Raw genomic sequence first — 14032 nt, forward strand, 5'->3', positions numbered from 1 at the left:
ATATAGGACGTTTATGATTTACTGAAAAGATATATCCTTTTCCTTCTTGAAGCTTTAACAATCATAAAGGTGTTGACCTTCAACCAGTAGTCTAAAATTAACTGTCGACATCACGTGATAGATTGATATTCATAAGGAGGTTTTACTTTCCTGGTAGGAAAATAAATATTAAAGTTTAAAATTTGATTTCTTTGTTACGTTATCGAATTTAGGATAATGATTAACAGCCTAAAAGTAACTCTTATAAGTAATCAAACACATGCTTTTCCCCCGTCATTCAAAATTTACGCAAATTATAGCGTGTATAGTTTAACATCCTTCTTAAATAAAATAGAACAAAGAAACATAATCTAACCTTTTAAAACGTACTTATCTCTTAGTGGTACATTAAATGTCTAGACTTTTCTCACAAGTACAAGGTCTGAATACTTCAAAGCTTCGTTTTTTATTCACAGCAGTATGAGATAATTTGTCTAGACTCTAAAAAAATCACTATACGTAACATTAAAAGCTTCAAAGCTTCCTGTTTATTCACAACTTTTATATTGTAAGAAAACACATTAATTCAGGAAAGTTTTGCTTAAATATATGAACGCACAAAAAATCCCCCCCCCCCCCCTCAAAAAAAAAAAACTAGAGTAAACATATGAATGATATCACATGCATGTATACGTTTTTATTTTTAAAAGAAAATGTATATACTTGTAGCTTCTGAATCGAAACCTTTAAGGTTTTCGAATATTCTACAAAATGCCTTATTTTAATGTCTTACACATCAGTGTGGCTCGTGTCTTTGGTCCCTGATGGCTTAGAACCATGACTGTGGTCGAGCGAAACTTGGGCTTGATTTTGCAATCTTCTCCTGATCACCAGAAAAACTATAAGGTTGACGATTCCGCCGACGTTTGAGAATATGGTAACTGCATGAATTAGGGCCGGGGGAAGGGTAACGGGGTCGACAAACACCCAGATTCCAAACAAAGCCAGTGTCAGCCATTGAAAGATGAACGCCAAAACAAACAACGACATGGCGCGGACTGCCGCGTGCTTCATTTTGGAACCAGACGACTGCTTTCCGAGTGAAAGGTTCAATTTTTTCTCGATGGATCGGAGTTTTGCCCAAGTAATCACATACAACGTTGTATTTACTATAAGAATCAAAGAAAACGGAAGGGTGACGAGGAAGAACTGGGCCAATCCACCATTTACGCCGTCGAAAAAACAACTGAAAGACAGTAATAAACCACTGTATAGGGCAACAATGCCATTATTTTTTTTTCTTGGCACATCAACCGCTGATGAGTGTAGAGAAAAATAGTGCAATGTTAGAAAATGTGTATTGTGTGCTATAATTGTAGATTAAACATCATTGAATGATACACCGGTAATATAAGAAATATGTACCGTATTAATTTATAAACCATTTTCTACAAAATATAAATTTAACGACCTGTATTATGATAAGATTTTGGGATTTATGGTTTTAAAAAAGGAATTCGATTGAGTTTGTTGGGAAAACAATAGATTGTAAATAAACAAGGATGAAATAATTACATAATTATAGTATTTCAAAAAGTAAATATACCGGTATACAGTATAGATCATGTGTATAAATCATAAATCTAAGTTCTCTCAAGTTATCGTCTACACTATATCATAAGACAAATGCATTTATTAAGAAAGCTCGATGTTCGTGACCAATTTTAAATTGTATTGATCTCCTTTAGGAGAAGAGTTCAACATAAAAATGTAGGAAAACACCCTTTAAAAGGCAAAATCTAAAGATATTTTTTTTTAGTAAATATTAGTTTATAGCTTAACAAATTATCTTTAAAAAAAATTAGGTATATCTGATGGTTTATGTTGGCCACTCAGCCTCTTTAAGAAAACTCAGAAGGGTGCAAAAGTGCCACTTTGGCAATATCATTTCGAATGATATCAACCAGCCTTATTGATAAGATATATATTATACAACTTCATCATTAGTTGGCTCTATAGTTAGAGTTTAAACCAAATTCTTCATTAAAATAGCCGTTACTTACAAAGCACCACTTGGTCCAAACTGTTTTGCTGCAAGTGCAATCATGGATAAAAGGAAAGGAAATCCAAAGATCCATAATAATAGACGCCAATCTCGTCTTCCGTATTTCAACTGCTTATTGAAGATCATCAGTGTAAAAGCGTTTACCGCAACGATGTTTACCATCAGAGCCTGAGCTAGGATGAACTCCAGCAGCATGACTCCGTAGAACTGGCAAAGCGAGGCTGGGTAGACATGTCTTTTGGTAATGGTTATGTGAAGATGATCCATACTGTGGGCCAAATTGAAGGCGCCATCACAAATCGCCATGTAGACTACGAACCTTTCACTTTTGGTCCATTCAACAAATGCACGTTTTGGATTTTTTCTGAAGCTGAGCGCTATTGCCAGAATAGCCGAGATCAGACTCAGGAAAATGCAGGTCAGTGCTGGAACGTGCAGGGAGTAGAATTGTCCATTGCCCAGACCGTACACGGGAAGATCGTACCCGTCCCTCAGAGCGGGAGGACCAAGGGTAGAACTGTGGGTTGACGTGCTGTTGTCGTGGTCCATCTTGAGAGGTACAATGTAAATGTAGACGTCGAGAAAGGTAATGTATTGTTTCAAATAGATACCTACTTCCTTGCTTGATTTTAGCTAATGAATAAAAGATCTAAAAACTGATTTTCCTTCTTAAATAGTGTTGAACAAAATGCATACATGCCCCAGTCAAAACACAAAATGTATAAATATGTTTTTTCCTTTTTCAATAAAATTGAACAAAACGTAAACATGCTCCTAATATATAAATATATCCTGTTTAAACTACTAGTATATGCGTATTACAGTATTATACGTATGTTGCACCGAAACATTAACGAATTGTTTTGTACATACGGCTTTCTTGATTAAAAGCGGAACTAAAAATGGAAAGGAAAATATAGTATCAATTTAATGACTTGAAAGTGTATAAATAGGACCAGAAACAATCTTCTTTATAATAAATGTTCATAAACTTGTATGAAAAATACTTGTAGATACGATTTGATTTACATTAATATTTGTTTCTTGTGAATCCTCACCAACTAAAGCATTGTAATTATTAAAAGTACATACCATTACTTAGCAATAAAATATGAACATTGCAACTGACTTCGACTTAACAGTTTCCTTTTATGTAGTAGCATTGTAACCTAGCATCGTAGCGCAGTGTATGATGTATTGAATTAAAGACTAATCAAAACGGGACATCCCACCCCTGCGAATGTTATTGTCATTCAAATTTTAGACCACGTGGTTTTATTTGACCCTTTCAGTTTCGCAGTAAAAATCGTACCTCGTGTATAAAGTCTATTTCACAGTACATATATCTAGGTTCTTAATATAGTAGTCAAATATAAAATCTAGAGGTTTATTGATTTTAAACTTTATCTTCATTAATTGGTGAATAAAATGTGTTCTAGAAATAAATGTGACTATACAAAAATATTAGTTTTTGTCTGCTGTTGCAACAACTAACATGCTTAAAAGAGATCCCTCCTGAGGATTAATTTTCGATCCGCGCCTGACCTAGTAATAACATTAATAGTGAAACAGACTATACCATTTTATGCAGAATGTTCCTTGAAAATGGCTCGATATACTAAGTTTTAATGCAAAACAGACACCCATTATTTTTTTTTTAAACATGGTATTGCACACCACAAGCATCAAACATGGCTATGATTTTATTAAGCAACCCAATGGTTATATTTTCAACCACTCTACACGTGTTTGAACACTAACGATAACTCTGTTCTGAATTTTATCGTTTAATATAAATAACTGCTAGATGGTAAAATAAGACATACATCTTGAAAGCTTTTCCCGTTTTAACATAGATCACAGTAGGATATGATATGAAAAACGACCAGTACTTACGTATTTTGAGAATATTATCCGAACACTTATACTTCCGCTCGAAATTTCACAGGAAGTGAACAAATATCGGTGAAGTCTCGTGAACTTTCATTCGAGCACCTCTGGATTTATTACTTACTTAGCAACGATAAAGAAAACATTCCGAACACATTCGCAGGGGTGATCCTACAACTTAAGACCGTCATCTTTACAAAGTTTTGCAGAATCAAGTTAGTTATTTAATACATCGAATGAGAATTTTCTAATTTTTTCTATACACTATTTACATTGTACATGTACTACAAGGTGTAGGGTTGAGTCTTAACAGGGAACACAATACTTTTTTCATTTAATTTAAAACAAAGAGTGAAATTAACATTCAAAACGTAAAATCGATCTATTCACAACCATTTTTTTCAAAAACACTTTTTAAAATTGCAGTGTAGTCACACTAATAAAAGGTGTTTGGATCACATTTTAGTTTTAAAAATTGTGTCTTGAACTGTAACGAAAAGCGTTCGAAAAGGATGAATATTCTATATACGCACAAATATTACTATATTAAAGCATATGGAAAAAATATCCGAGATGGGCTAGAAACGTTAAGACTTTCCAACCCAGGGAAGGGTCAATCTTCGCCCATAAACTCTAATGGAAAAATCTTTTGGGGAGAGAGAGAGTGGTAGAAAAAGCATGGTTGTGGCAAAACTTTCTTGTACTGGCATTTTCTTCAGGACCTATAAAAAGCTGATTCTTAGTCAACGATCGACAAGTCGTAGAAACTAGCCATAAACCAACACCAGAACTATTGATTATGTAACGTTTACATGTAAGTATATACTTCGTACTTAAACTCATACTACATTACTCAAACATGTTTATAATTTCTAGGCCGGATTAATCTTGATTCTTATCAGCCCCTCTGGCCTCGACTTCCAGTATGTGGTGGATAGTGTTTGTTGGACTGTTTTTATTGGCGGACCATGGATCAGGTTCATATGTTTACAATTTTCTTTCATTCATAACGTTTTATTATGTAATGAATAATTTTAGTTACTTTACTATGAACGCAAAATGTCCCTCCTAAGATTGTCTTTCATTGCATTTAAGCATGCATGTGTCGAATGCAATTAGTACTGGGCGTTGCCATTACTGTGAAAACGACAAATAAAAGAAGCCATTTGGTGGGATTCCCTGAAAATTCATAGTTCGTTTTACAAGCATGCTTTTTTAAATATCTTAAAAGTTTCTTTTTATGGTTCATATGGTTATGAAGACCCATCTTTCTATTAGGAAGAAACCACAAACAACAATCAAAGTACTGAAGTACTGAGGGGAGTTGATTTTGTCGATGTTTATTTATTTTAAAATCAATGATATGTTATTTTGCATGACAAGTACATGTAGTTTCTAATTTGAATTACGCACATTTTTATAATATGAATTTTTCGACTTTTTCGACAAGAATGTCGAGAAACCCCCATATGAATCATGTTAAAGATAAAAATGAATTCAATCAAACTATGTATCAGTAATAGAAATGTCTCTCGAAAATTGTATTGATCCAAGCAATATTGAACTCTAGTATCGGTCAACCAAACGCTCGGCTGACACCGTAAATCTCCGACAAGGATTTACGGAGACAGCCGAGCGTCGAGTTGAACAAGACTATATTGAATTCTGGCGTAGGAATACAAACGACTAAAAAATATATATTGTTCGTACCATTTAAAATCTGACTATTTTCATTTATATTTATAAATAAGTTTCCTTGAAAAACAATGCTTTAGCATAATTTACATCGAATTTATCAATTATTTTCAAGAACTAAGTCTTGTCAGCAGCAATGATTTGTGCTGAGGTCCAAACACTGTTTCACTTTCGGTTTGTCTGAGTAACTGCATAGGAGAGTTAATTAAAATCAACTCCCAAAAAAGCATGCATTTGTTATTTCGGACATTAATTAAATGTATCATTATTTGGGTATTTTTTCATACAAAAATATACACATAAAATCCCAATCTTTGACAGACATAGTAAAACAAAGCTAATCTTAATCTCTAGATCAGTTATCTTAAATGACGATAAGTACGTGTACAATTATTTTTGATAGTTGTATGTGGATTTTTTTAAAATTAAATTTACATGCTTCAAAACTAAAATGTCTGCGGACGCTAAACATGAAAAAAACTTGAAATAGCCTTACTACTTCACTACAACTACAGTATTATGAGCCCTTGAAGTCCATGCTGTCAATATAGCAAATGATCGATTACGAATTAGACTGCACATTTTAGTTAAGGTGGAGTGTTCTTCTGATAAGAGAGATAACTTCTGTAGAACTTTGTTTCTGTTAACTCACAATTATTGAGGCATGTAACAACAAGGGAGGTGGTGCATGGTCCCAATTTATGTTGGAAGGCGATACACTTATTTGAATTCAAAGATAGAAAAAGAAAATTAGAACTGAACCCCATGGCTCTTTTGAAGCAGGGGGGCAAAAAAGTAAAGAAAACTTTAACAAAATATTACAAGAAATGTATCATAATGATAAAGTATTTATGAGGCAATATCTACATGACTATTCCTCCCCCTCCCCCCCCCCACCCCCGATGGATTTATTCTTTTTTTCAAATATAACTAAATTTTATGTACTTGTTCAGTACATGTACGGTACATGTTTGATGTTTTAGGCCAGAGAATATTTGGATGGAATATTTTTATTTCTCTATCTATAGCTCGTTCACAGAGCTGAATGAATTATAATTGGGGAAAATGTGACCAAGACAATTACAAATTTTAGACTTAGTTATAATCGTTTAAAACTTATAACACTTCAAATGTTTAAAATTGAATAAGGCTTTTCTATTCTGAGGGAGCAGATATGGGAAAACAAACTGAAAAAAAACCCTAATGATTATTTCAGCTCATTTGATTCAAGACATCAATCCCTGTATTGATATCATACCAATTACTGGAAGATTATTCACTTGATCCCCTTTTTGTGTTACATAACAAAATGCTCTGGTTTACATTTTTAGGATTTCTTAAATATATATATCCATTTACCGGTACTATTATCTTATCCAAATTTAAAAAAGAAAACCTTTTCTGAAATTTAGGAAACTGTGGCAATTTTTCTTGCACTGTATGTAAAACATGTATGTAAAACATTCAATAGTTTATGATAAAGAAAGATAACTTTTGCTGATTGAAGCAATTTTTGTTGCAAACCTATACAACAAAGTGCTATTCTGAACTAAAATGCAGTGCTTCAATATGTTTTGTAATATTAATTGATAATGTATATAACTATATATTATTTTCATATACTAGTACATTTTGGATTTTTAATTTTATGCTGCGATGGTAAAATTTTGCTTTTTCTAATCACTATGTCTAGTTTTCTTCATATCATGATTAGACATTTTATCAATTTTTGAAAAATCTAGCAGCGCTTCATCACTGAAAATTTGTTTCATATGAATCGATTGATATTGACTTTGATGAAAATCAATATGAAATTTTTTTAAAAAAATTATGGCAAAATTAATAGCAGAGGGATGTTACACCTTAAAAAATAAGACAAAGATCAGCAATGTAAAATCGCCAAAGAAAGCATTATAAAAAGTTCGAGAAATTACATTTACGTTCATGAGCGAACAAATTGACAAAACCTGTTGCAAGGCTTGGGGTAATGCTAAATGTAATGCATTGCAATGCATTACATGTTTCCAAAGTAATGCTAGTAATGTGTAATGCCACAAATTTAGCATTACAAGTAATGGTAATGTATAATGCATTACTTTCCAAAATCTAGTGTAATGCTGGCATTACATGGTTTTACTTTGCATTATTATGCTTTTATATTTATGTTCATTTTTAAATTTGTGATGAACTGAATAACTGAAATTGTATGTATAATATTTGATTAAAAATTGTTTTAAAGAAAAAATAATTCTTATGATAAAAATACTTTAGATGAGTGATTGAAATAATTTAAAAATCTATTCTTAAATTGTCAATAATACTAGCTATAACAACACAATTTCAAAAGATTGTTGTTAATATTAATAATTCCATATCATTTGAAAAATTCACTTTAATTAGTTGTGCATTCAATGAATTCTTTAGTGTGAAGAATATGTCAACAACACAATGTCCTTAGGGTAATCAAGTCCTAGGGTAATCAAGTAGCAAAACTTTTGAGAGGTGGTAAACACCCCAATGCCTACGTTCTCTTAACCGTGTTTCATTAGAATAGAGAACAGACATACACCCTTAAAAGCAAAGAAGAATGCACTAAAAAGAATGCACTGTCCAACCATGATCTCTGGGAGCTTAATTAAAAATTACTTCCAGTATTATAACCTATTAAAAAATTCAAAAATAATTTTTATTAATATACCTCTCTCTCTCTCTCTCTCTCTCTCTCTCTCTCTCTCTCTCTCTCTCTCTCTCTCTCTCTCTTGTATTTTTACTATTATTGCCTGACAACTTATACCTTAGATATTCAAACCCGACAAAATGCAGTTTAAAGACGAAACCTTTGAAACTTTGATGATCATAAAGTGCAACAGCAATCTTTTATGTCATTAAATTTGAACCTGATAGTGAACATGAACCTGTAAGTATGTGTAAGCCTCTTTTATAAATGAAGCATTTGAAAAAAACTCTTTATTCAGCTTTAAAATTACCTTTTTAAAACATTGACTTTTCACAAAATAATGGTAATGCATTACTTTACTCATGTAATGGTAATGTAATGCATTACTTCAAGAAAATTAAGTAAATAAATGGTAATGGTAATTTAATGTCCAAATTCATGAAGTAATGGTAATGAAATGCTTTACTTTACAATGTAATTCGCCCCAAGCCTACCCTGTTAGACTTAACTGTATGAGCGCAGTCGGTACTCCCTAGATATAGATATTACAATTCATTAAGGTGGTATGGGACACCCCCATACTGTGACTTACTTCCTATCGAATTAAACAATAAAATCGGGTTTAATCTCATATTTTTTCTTACTTAAAGATGATATCTAGGTTAGAGCATTGACTATGAATATGTAAGTCATAAGTTCGAATCCTGCGGGGGCTTTTATTATTTTGACCCTTTAAAACATTTTTAAAACACATTTCTTAGTCAAATAATGTAAAATTTGAAAAATCCCAAAACAATAAAAGTATTTTAATTATAATGTACTTTTATTCACATTAAAATAGACAGGTATCCCATACCAGCTTAAGACAGTGTTATGACCTTTTACTGATTTTCTTCGATATTTTTCTCATCTTCACCTATGTTCTGTCTTTTTTAGGGGCTCGGCTTGGAATACATGGTACCCATTTCACATACAATGGACACAGGGTGTTCCTTGCTGGGATTAACAAAGCCTGGGAGCATTATGCCTATGACTTCGGCAACGGACAATATAATGGCGTCAAGGCCAGATACGAGCACGTGTTCCAACAACTACAGGCCGCTGGAGCAAACTCCATCCGTGAGATTTCACCATAAAGTCATTCATAATTTTTTTTGAAAATTCTATACTACTTATAGATTTTGATCCAATATTCTATTATCTGTTACATTATGAAGGAGTGTGGATTCATATAGAAGGAGAATCCTCGCCTAAATTTGACAGCAATGGTCACGTGACAGGGACTGACAATGGCGGTACTTTGATCAATGATATGAGGGTTATGCTTAGAGCCGCTCAGCAACACAATATATTTGTGTTTCCGACGTTATGGAATGGGGCTGTAAACCAAAATTATCACTATCGTCTAAACGGTTTGATCAAGGTAAAATCAAACTACTTGCTTTGTGACAAAACTAATTGCTAATGTGTTTTAACATACTTTGTCAATTATATTACGGCCATCAATAGTTTGAACTCAAAAAGGATGCAACTTATGAAATTTTATTATAAGTATTGTTGACCCCAATATAATTTACATGTTAATTTGTAAAAATTAGAAATGTTAAAAACTATAGTCTGTCCCAAGTTATTGCTTCCATCCCTTTTTGATGATTTTTATTAAAAAAAAACCACATACCTGTGAAAGAAATACAGCTGGAATAGATGAAAGGGAATATGTCCAAGATATCTTCATTGAACAATTATCATTGTTCACTCATAAAAGTTCACAGGAACGAAAACAAATTTCTTACAGAGATTTATAATGGGAAATGTTTACATCTTTTCTCCATTCGGAAGTACTCGGAATACCTCGCGCAATTTTTCAACGTTATCATCCGGGCTTATTAATGGCTGATGCAATGCAAAATCCCCGTAGACTTTCTAATTTGGAATGTGTATTGAAACCTGAAGCGGTAGAGGGGGCATTTCAAAACAGATAATCTGGACAGTTTTCATATTAGTGGATGAACATAGTTTGAGCACAAAGGTATTTATGATTAGCGAAATATCAAGCAAAAAGTGGTGGAAGCAAAAACTCGGGACAGAGTATAGTTAGAAATCAGTATTTTTTAAACAACGCATAATATCAGTAGAAACAAATTGATTTATTTTTGGATATGTTCTTTCCTTTTAATCAAGTCTCCAGAATGGTACCGTAATCTTGTTTTAACTACAATGTGAGTAAGAATATTATACCTCTTTGTAACAGGACACCGGTAAACTGAATTCTTACATTGATCACGCCCTGAAGCCCATGGTACTCGCTCTGAAGGACATGCCGTCTCTTGGGGGCTGGGATCTGATGAATGAGCCGGAGGGAGAACTCATCCCCGATCTGACCAGCACTGACCCCTGCTTCGACACTCGCCATCTCCACAACTCAGGGGCGGGATGGGGAGGCAAGCTTTACACACCGCAGGAACTGTTGAGGTAAAAGGTTTACTGTTCACTAAGAGGGCTGAATGGCCGTGGTCAGTTTTAGGCTATATTTATATCCATAAAAAGAAGAACTCTGCAGAAAAACATAGCAAAATATTCAAATTTAAAAGCTAATATATATATATATATATATATATATATATATATATATATATATATATATATATATATATATATATATATATATATATATATTCTTTTCTAAATGATTGTTTATAGTTAAAGTTAATATATTTAAAAATATTAGTAAAATCTGATGGTTATTTTGTTGACCACCCAGCCTTATTAAGCATGCTATAGACATGTCATTAAGGGTCGAAATAGGAACTTCTTATGGAGATGCCATAAAGGACAGAGGATTTATGAGAGTGTTTGGATGTAAATCATCATATTGGTACTCTTGGTCTATAAATAAGGATTGTTTATCTTGATAACTGATAATTAGTTTAGTAGATTGAAATGCTCATACAAGCGTTCCAGTGAAGGCGGTTCAGTAATATCCTTAAGATTTAAGACCGTAGAGTATTTTGTTTTCGGTCTGTCCGTATGTTTTTTTAATCTATCCCTCTCTTCTGTATGTCTGCCTGGAAATTTATGCGCAGACATATCTTTAAACTATACATTGTAGTTTATTATAGAGACCGCATATAAGGTCATATAAATGTCAAAGTAAAAGGTTAAGTCTTGAGATCAACAACCAATTTACCAGTTACCACTTTGTCACTATGATGTGATTAAACTAGATTCGAGGTCACTCATTTGGAACTTTAGAACTTTAATTGAATCTACATGTATTTCATAGATTTTTTACTAAGAATATTTTACTTTTAGAAGTTTAAGAATAATCATTCTTGGTCTGTATTGGCTACATAGAAGTTCAGGCACAACAGTGTAATACACTTAAGTCTTTTCATCAAGGTTCTTCAACTGGCAAGCAGCGGCTATTAAGGAGGTTGATCCACATGCTTTAGTTACAGTAGGAGCTTGGAACGGAAAGGTCAACACAGACAATTTTGGTTTCCATAACATGTACAAAGACAGTTGCCTTGTAAAGGCAGGAGGAAAGGCACTTGTAAGTTGTAACGCTTAATGATGTATACAAAGGAAATTTTGCTGCAGTTTCATTTTCATCACTTATTAATCGGATCGTCCTACAAAAAATTCATGTTAATTTTTTCGGATTTGATCCGATTTCTATATCTAAAACATTTTACAAAAATGTATGAAATCAACGAACTTTTAACAGATTTTAGCAACTGGTTTTACTCTGTCTAGTATTGTGTGTACAGGACATTACAGATTAATTTAATTATATATCATTGCAAGAAATTTTACATGAAAGGGAAAAACATGCTCGTAAATTGATTTCTTTTATAATGAAGACGTAAAAATTCAGAACAAATGAATAAATCGATCAAAACGCTTTTCATAAAAAAGACTTGTTAAAATATTTATTAGTCATGTACTTTAACACATCTGAAAAGTTTAAATGCAAATCATAGACTTTTGATGATATATCTGAAAAATAAATTCAAACTCAATAAGCAATTCCAATTAAAAAATAAGTATTTTTCATCCCAAAAAGATCCAAAATTCACATGTTTTGAGTCTGGAAGATGGCGAGTAACAATTAACTGGAATCAGCCCCTTTGAGAAGTTTTTGCTTCTAACCCCAACACTAACATATGCTCGTCTCTCTTTTTTCAGGGCACTTTCTCTTTTTATCAGATTCACTCTTATGCCTTTAGTGGACATTTCGGAACCGAATCTCCCTTTATGGTAATTCATTTTAACATAAATATTTTATGGTGTTCAAAGTATCCAATGATTGTGATTAGAGGGTCGTAGATCGTTTTTATCAGCATAGAATCTCAACATTACTTGTTGTCATTATCATCATATTTCTTTAACAAAACCTGGGACATCAAAACCTAAAAACATTTTTTACGAATATTTCATTGGTTATATTTTATTGGTTCGCATAGGCCTTTCCAATTTGTTTTTAACTTTAAGCACAACTATGGCGCCTTTGGTCTCCACAAGCCGTTGGTTATCGGAGAGTTCCGGGAGAAAAATGGCGCCGGAATGACCATCAATCAGCTGTATGACCACGCCTACAATGGCGGATATGCCGGCGGGTGGGGCTGGTCAGAGACAGACGGAAACATGGATAACATGCTGCAGGGTCTGAACCACATCAGGAACTACAGCGGGGCCCATGGCACCATCCACGTGCAGATACATTAAAACGGGTCTTCAACTAGGTCACTGATATTTTTTTTATATAGAATTATATCAAAAGTTTTTTATCGGTTTGGGCATTTCTAATCAAGAACTCTTTAGTTGATTCATGTAAGGTTCATTTAATGCCGGGTTATAATATAAAACAAAATATTTAAATGTTTACTTTTTAAGTTTATGCTGACATCAATTAATGTTTCAAGCTTTACAAAGTAAATTCATAACCCGCGTTAGCGAGTTACTTTTAGCAATTAACGACACCTTCATAGCCAGTACTCAGTATGACCGAAGCATTTCGTTCTATAAAGTCTCTCAACAATTATATTTTTCAATGGATCTCTTCAAATATGCATACAAAGTGAGTAAAATTGTTATTATTGAAGATCAGTACAACAGTCAATTCTTTTAAATATGGATTATATTTTAAAACTTATTTGGATGTCTGATATCATAACATGTAGGCCATACTATTTAAAATTTCTTGTCAAATAAACCTTGTGTGGGATTTTACATGCGTTTTTCTTCTTTCTTTTATTCGAATGCCACCATACATTCGGTGTATTGTCGCAAACGACTATATACACAAGCCCACGGGGAAAGAGTTCTCCATCAATCTATTTACATTAATTTTTATAAAATAGCCTTTGTCGCGCTATATATAATTTAAATTTTAAAAAAGTCATTCTGATGGATTTGATGCTACGGTGTTCCATTGTATTTTGGCCGATTAAAAGACGGACAGTTACATTTTTATGTCTTCCCTCTAGAAAGAACAATAACAGTCAGAATACGATACTTTTTATTAGAGCAAGTCAGTTTTACGAATTCATTTAGAATAAAGATAACTCGATAAAAATTGATATAACTAGAGGTAATGTGAGCAAGAACACATAAGGTAACCCCGCTTAGAAAATATAATATCTAAAGTTTTTCACTATTGAAAAGTAAGGGGTGTACATTTTTTCATCCATATTTTTCTTTGTTTTTAGTATTCGCTTCTAATC

At 32.9% G+C, this 14032-nt stretch overlaps 2 protein-coding genes across 2 annotated transcripts; one reads left to right on the forward strand and one right to left on the reverse strand.

Moving 5' to 3' along the window:
- Positions 1–657: 657 nt before the first annotated feature.
- LOC128178593 (uncharacterized) lies at positions 658–2671 on the reverse strand. Its single transcript, XM_052845844.1, has 2 exons — positions 2043–2671; positions 658–1225 (listed from the first exon to the last, which is right to left on the reverse strand). Exons 1-2 carry the CDS (start codon positions 2591–2593, stop codon positions 769–771), a joined length of 1008 nt encoding a protein of 335 aa, XP_052701804.1. The 5' UTR covers positions 2594–2671; the 3' UTR covers positions 658–768.
- Positions 2672–4792: 2121 nt separating this feature from the next.
- On the forward strand, positions 4793–13536 carry LOC128177259 (mannan endo-1,4-beta-mannosidase-like). Its single transcript, XM_052843905.1, has 7 exons — positions 4793–4911; positions 9243–9425; positions 9524–9729; positions 10558–10778; positions 11706–11859; positions 12495–12566; positions 12801–13536. Exons 1-7 carry the CDS (start codon positions 4860–4862, stop codon positions 13032–13034), a joined length of 1122 nt encoding a protein of 373 aa, XP_052699865.1. The 5' UTR covers positions 4793–4859; the 3' UTR covers positions 13035–13536.
- The last annotated feature ends 496 nt before the right edge of the window (positions 13537–14032 follow it).

The sequence above is a fragment of the Crassostrea angulata genome, chromosome 3 (genome assembly GCF_025612915.1).
Source record: "Crassostrea angulata isolate pt1a10 chromosome 3, ASM2561291v2, whole genome shotgun sequence".
Lineage (NCBI taxonomy): Eukaryota > Metazoa > Mollusca > Bivalvia > Ostreida > Ostreidae > Magallana > Magallana angulata.

Coding starts and splice junctions, on each gene's coding strand:
- LOC128178593 (XM_052845844.1), bottom strand. CDS start 2,593: ATGGACCACGACAACAGCACGTCAACCCACAGTTCTACCCTTGGTCCT. Junction 1,226..2,042: donor TTTGGACCAAGTGGTGCTTT/GTAAGTAACGGC, acceptor ACTGTCTTTCAG/TTGTTTTTTCGACGGCGTAA.
- LOC128177259 (XM_052843905.1), top strand. CDS start 4,860: ATGTGGTGGATAGTGTTTGTTGGACTGTTTTTATTGGCGGACCATGGA. Junction 4,912..9,242: donor ATTGGCGGACCATGGATCAG/GTTCATATGTTT, acceptor TGTCTTTTTTAG/GGGCTCGGCTTGGAATACAT. Junction 10,779..11,705: donor ACACCGCAGGAACTGTTGAG/GTAAAAGGTTTA, acceptor CTTTTCATCAAG/GTTCTTCAACTGGCAAGCAG.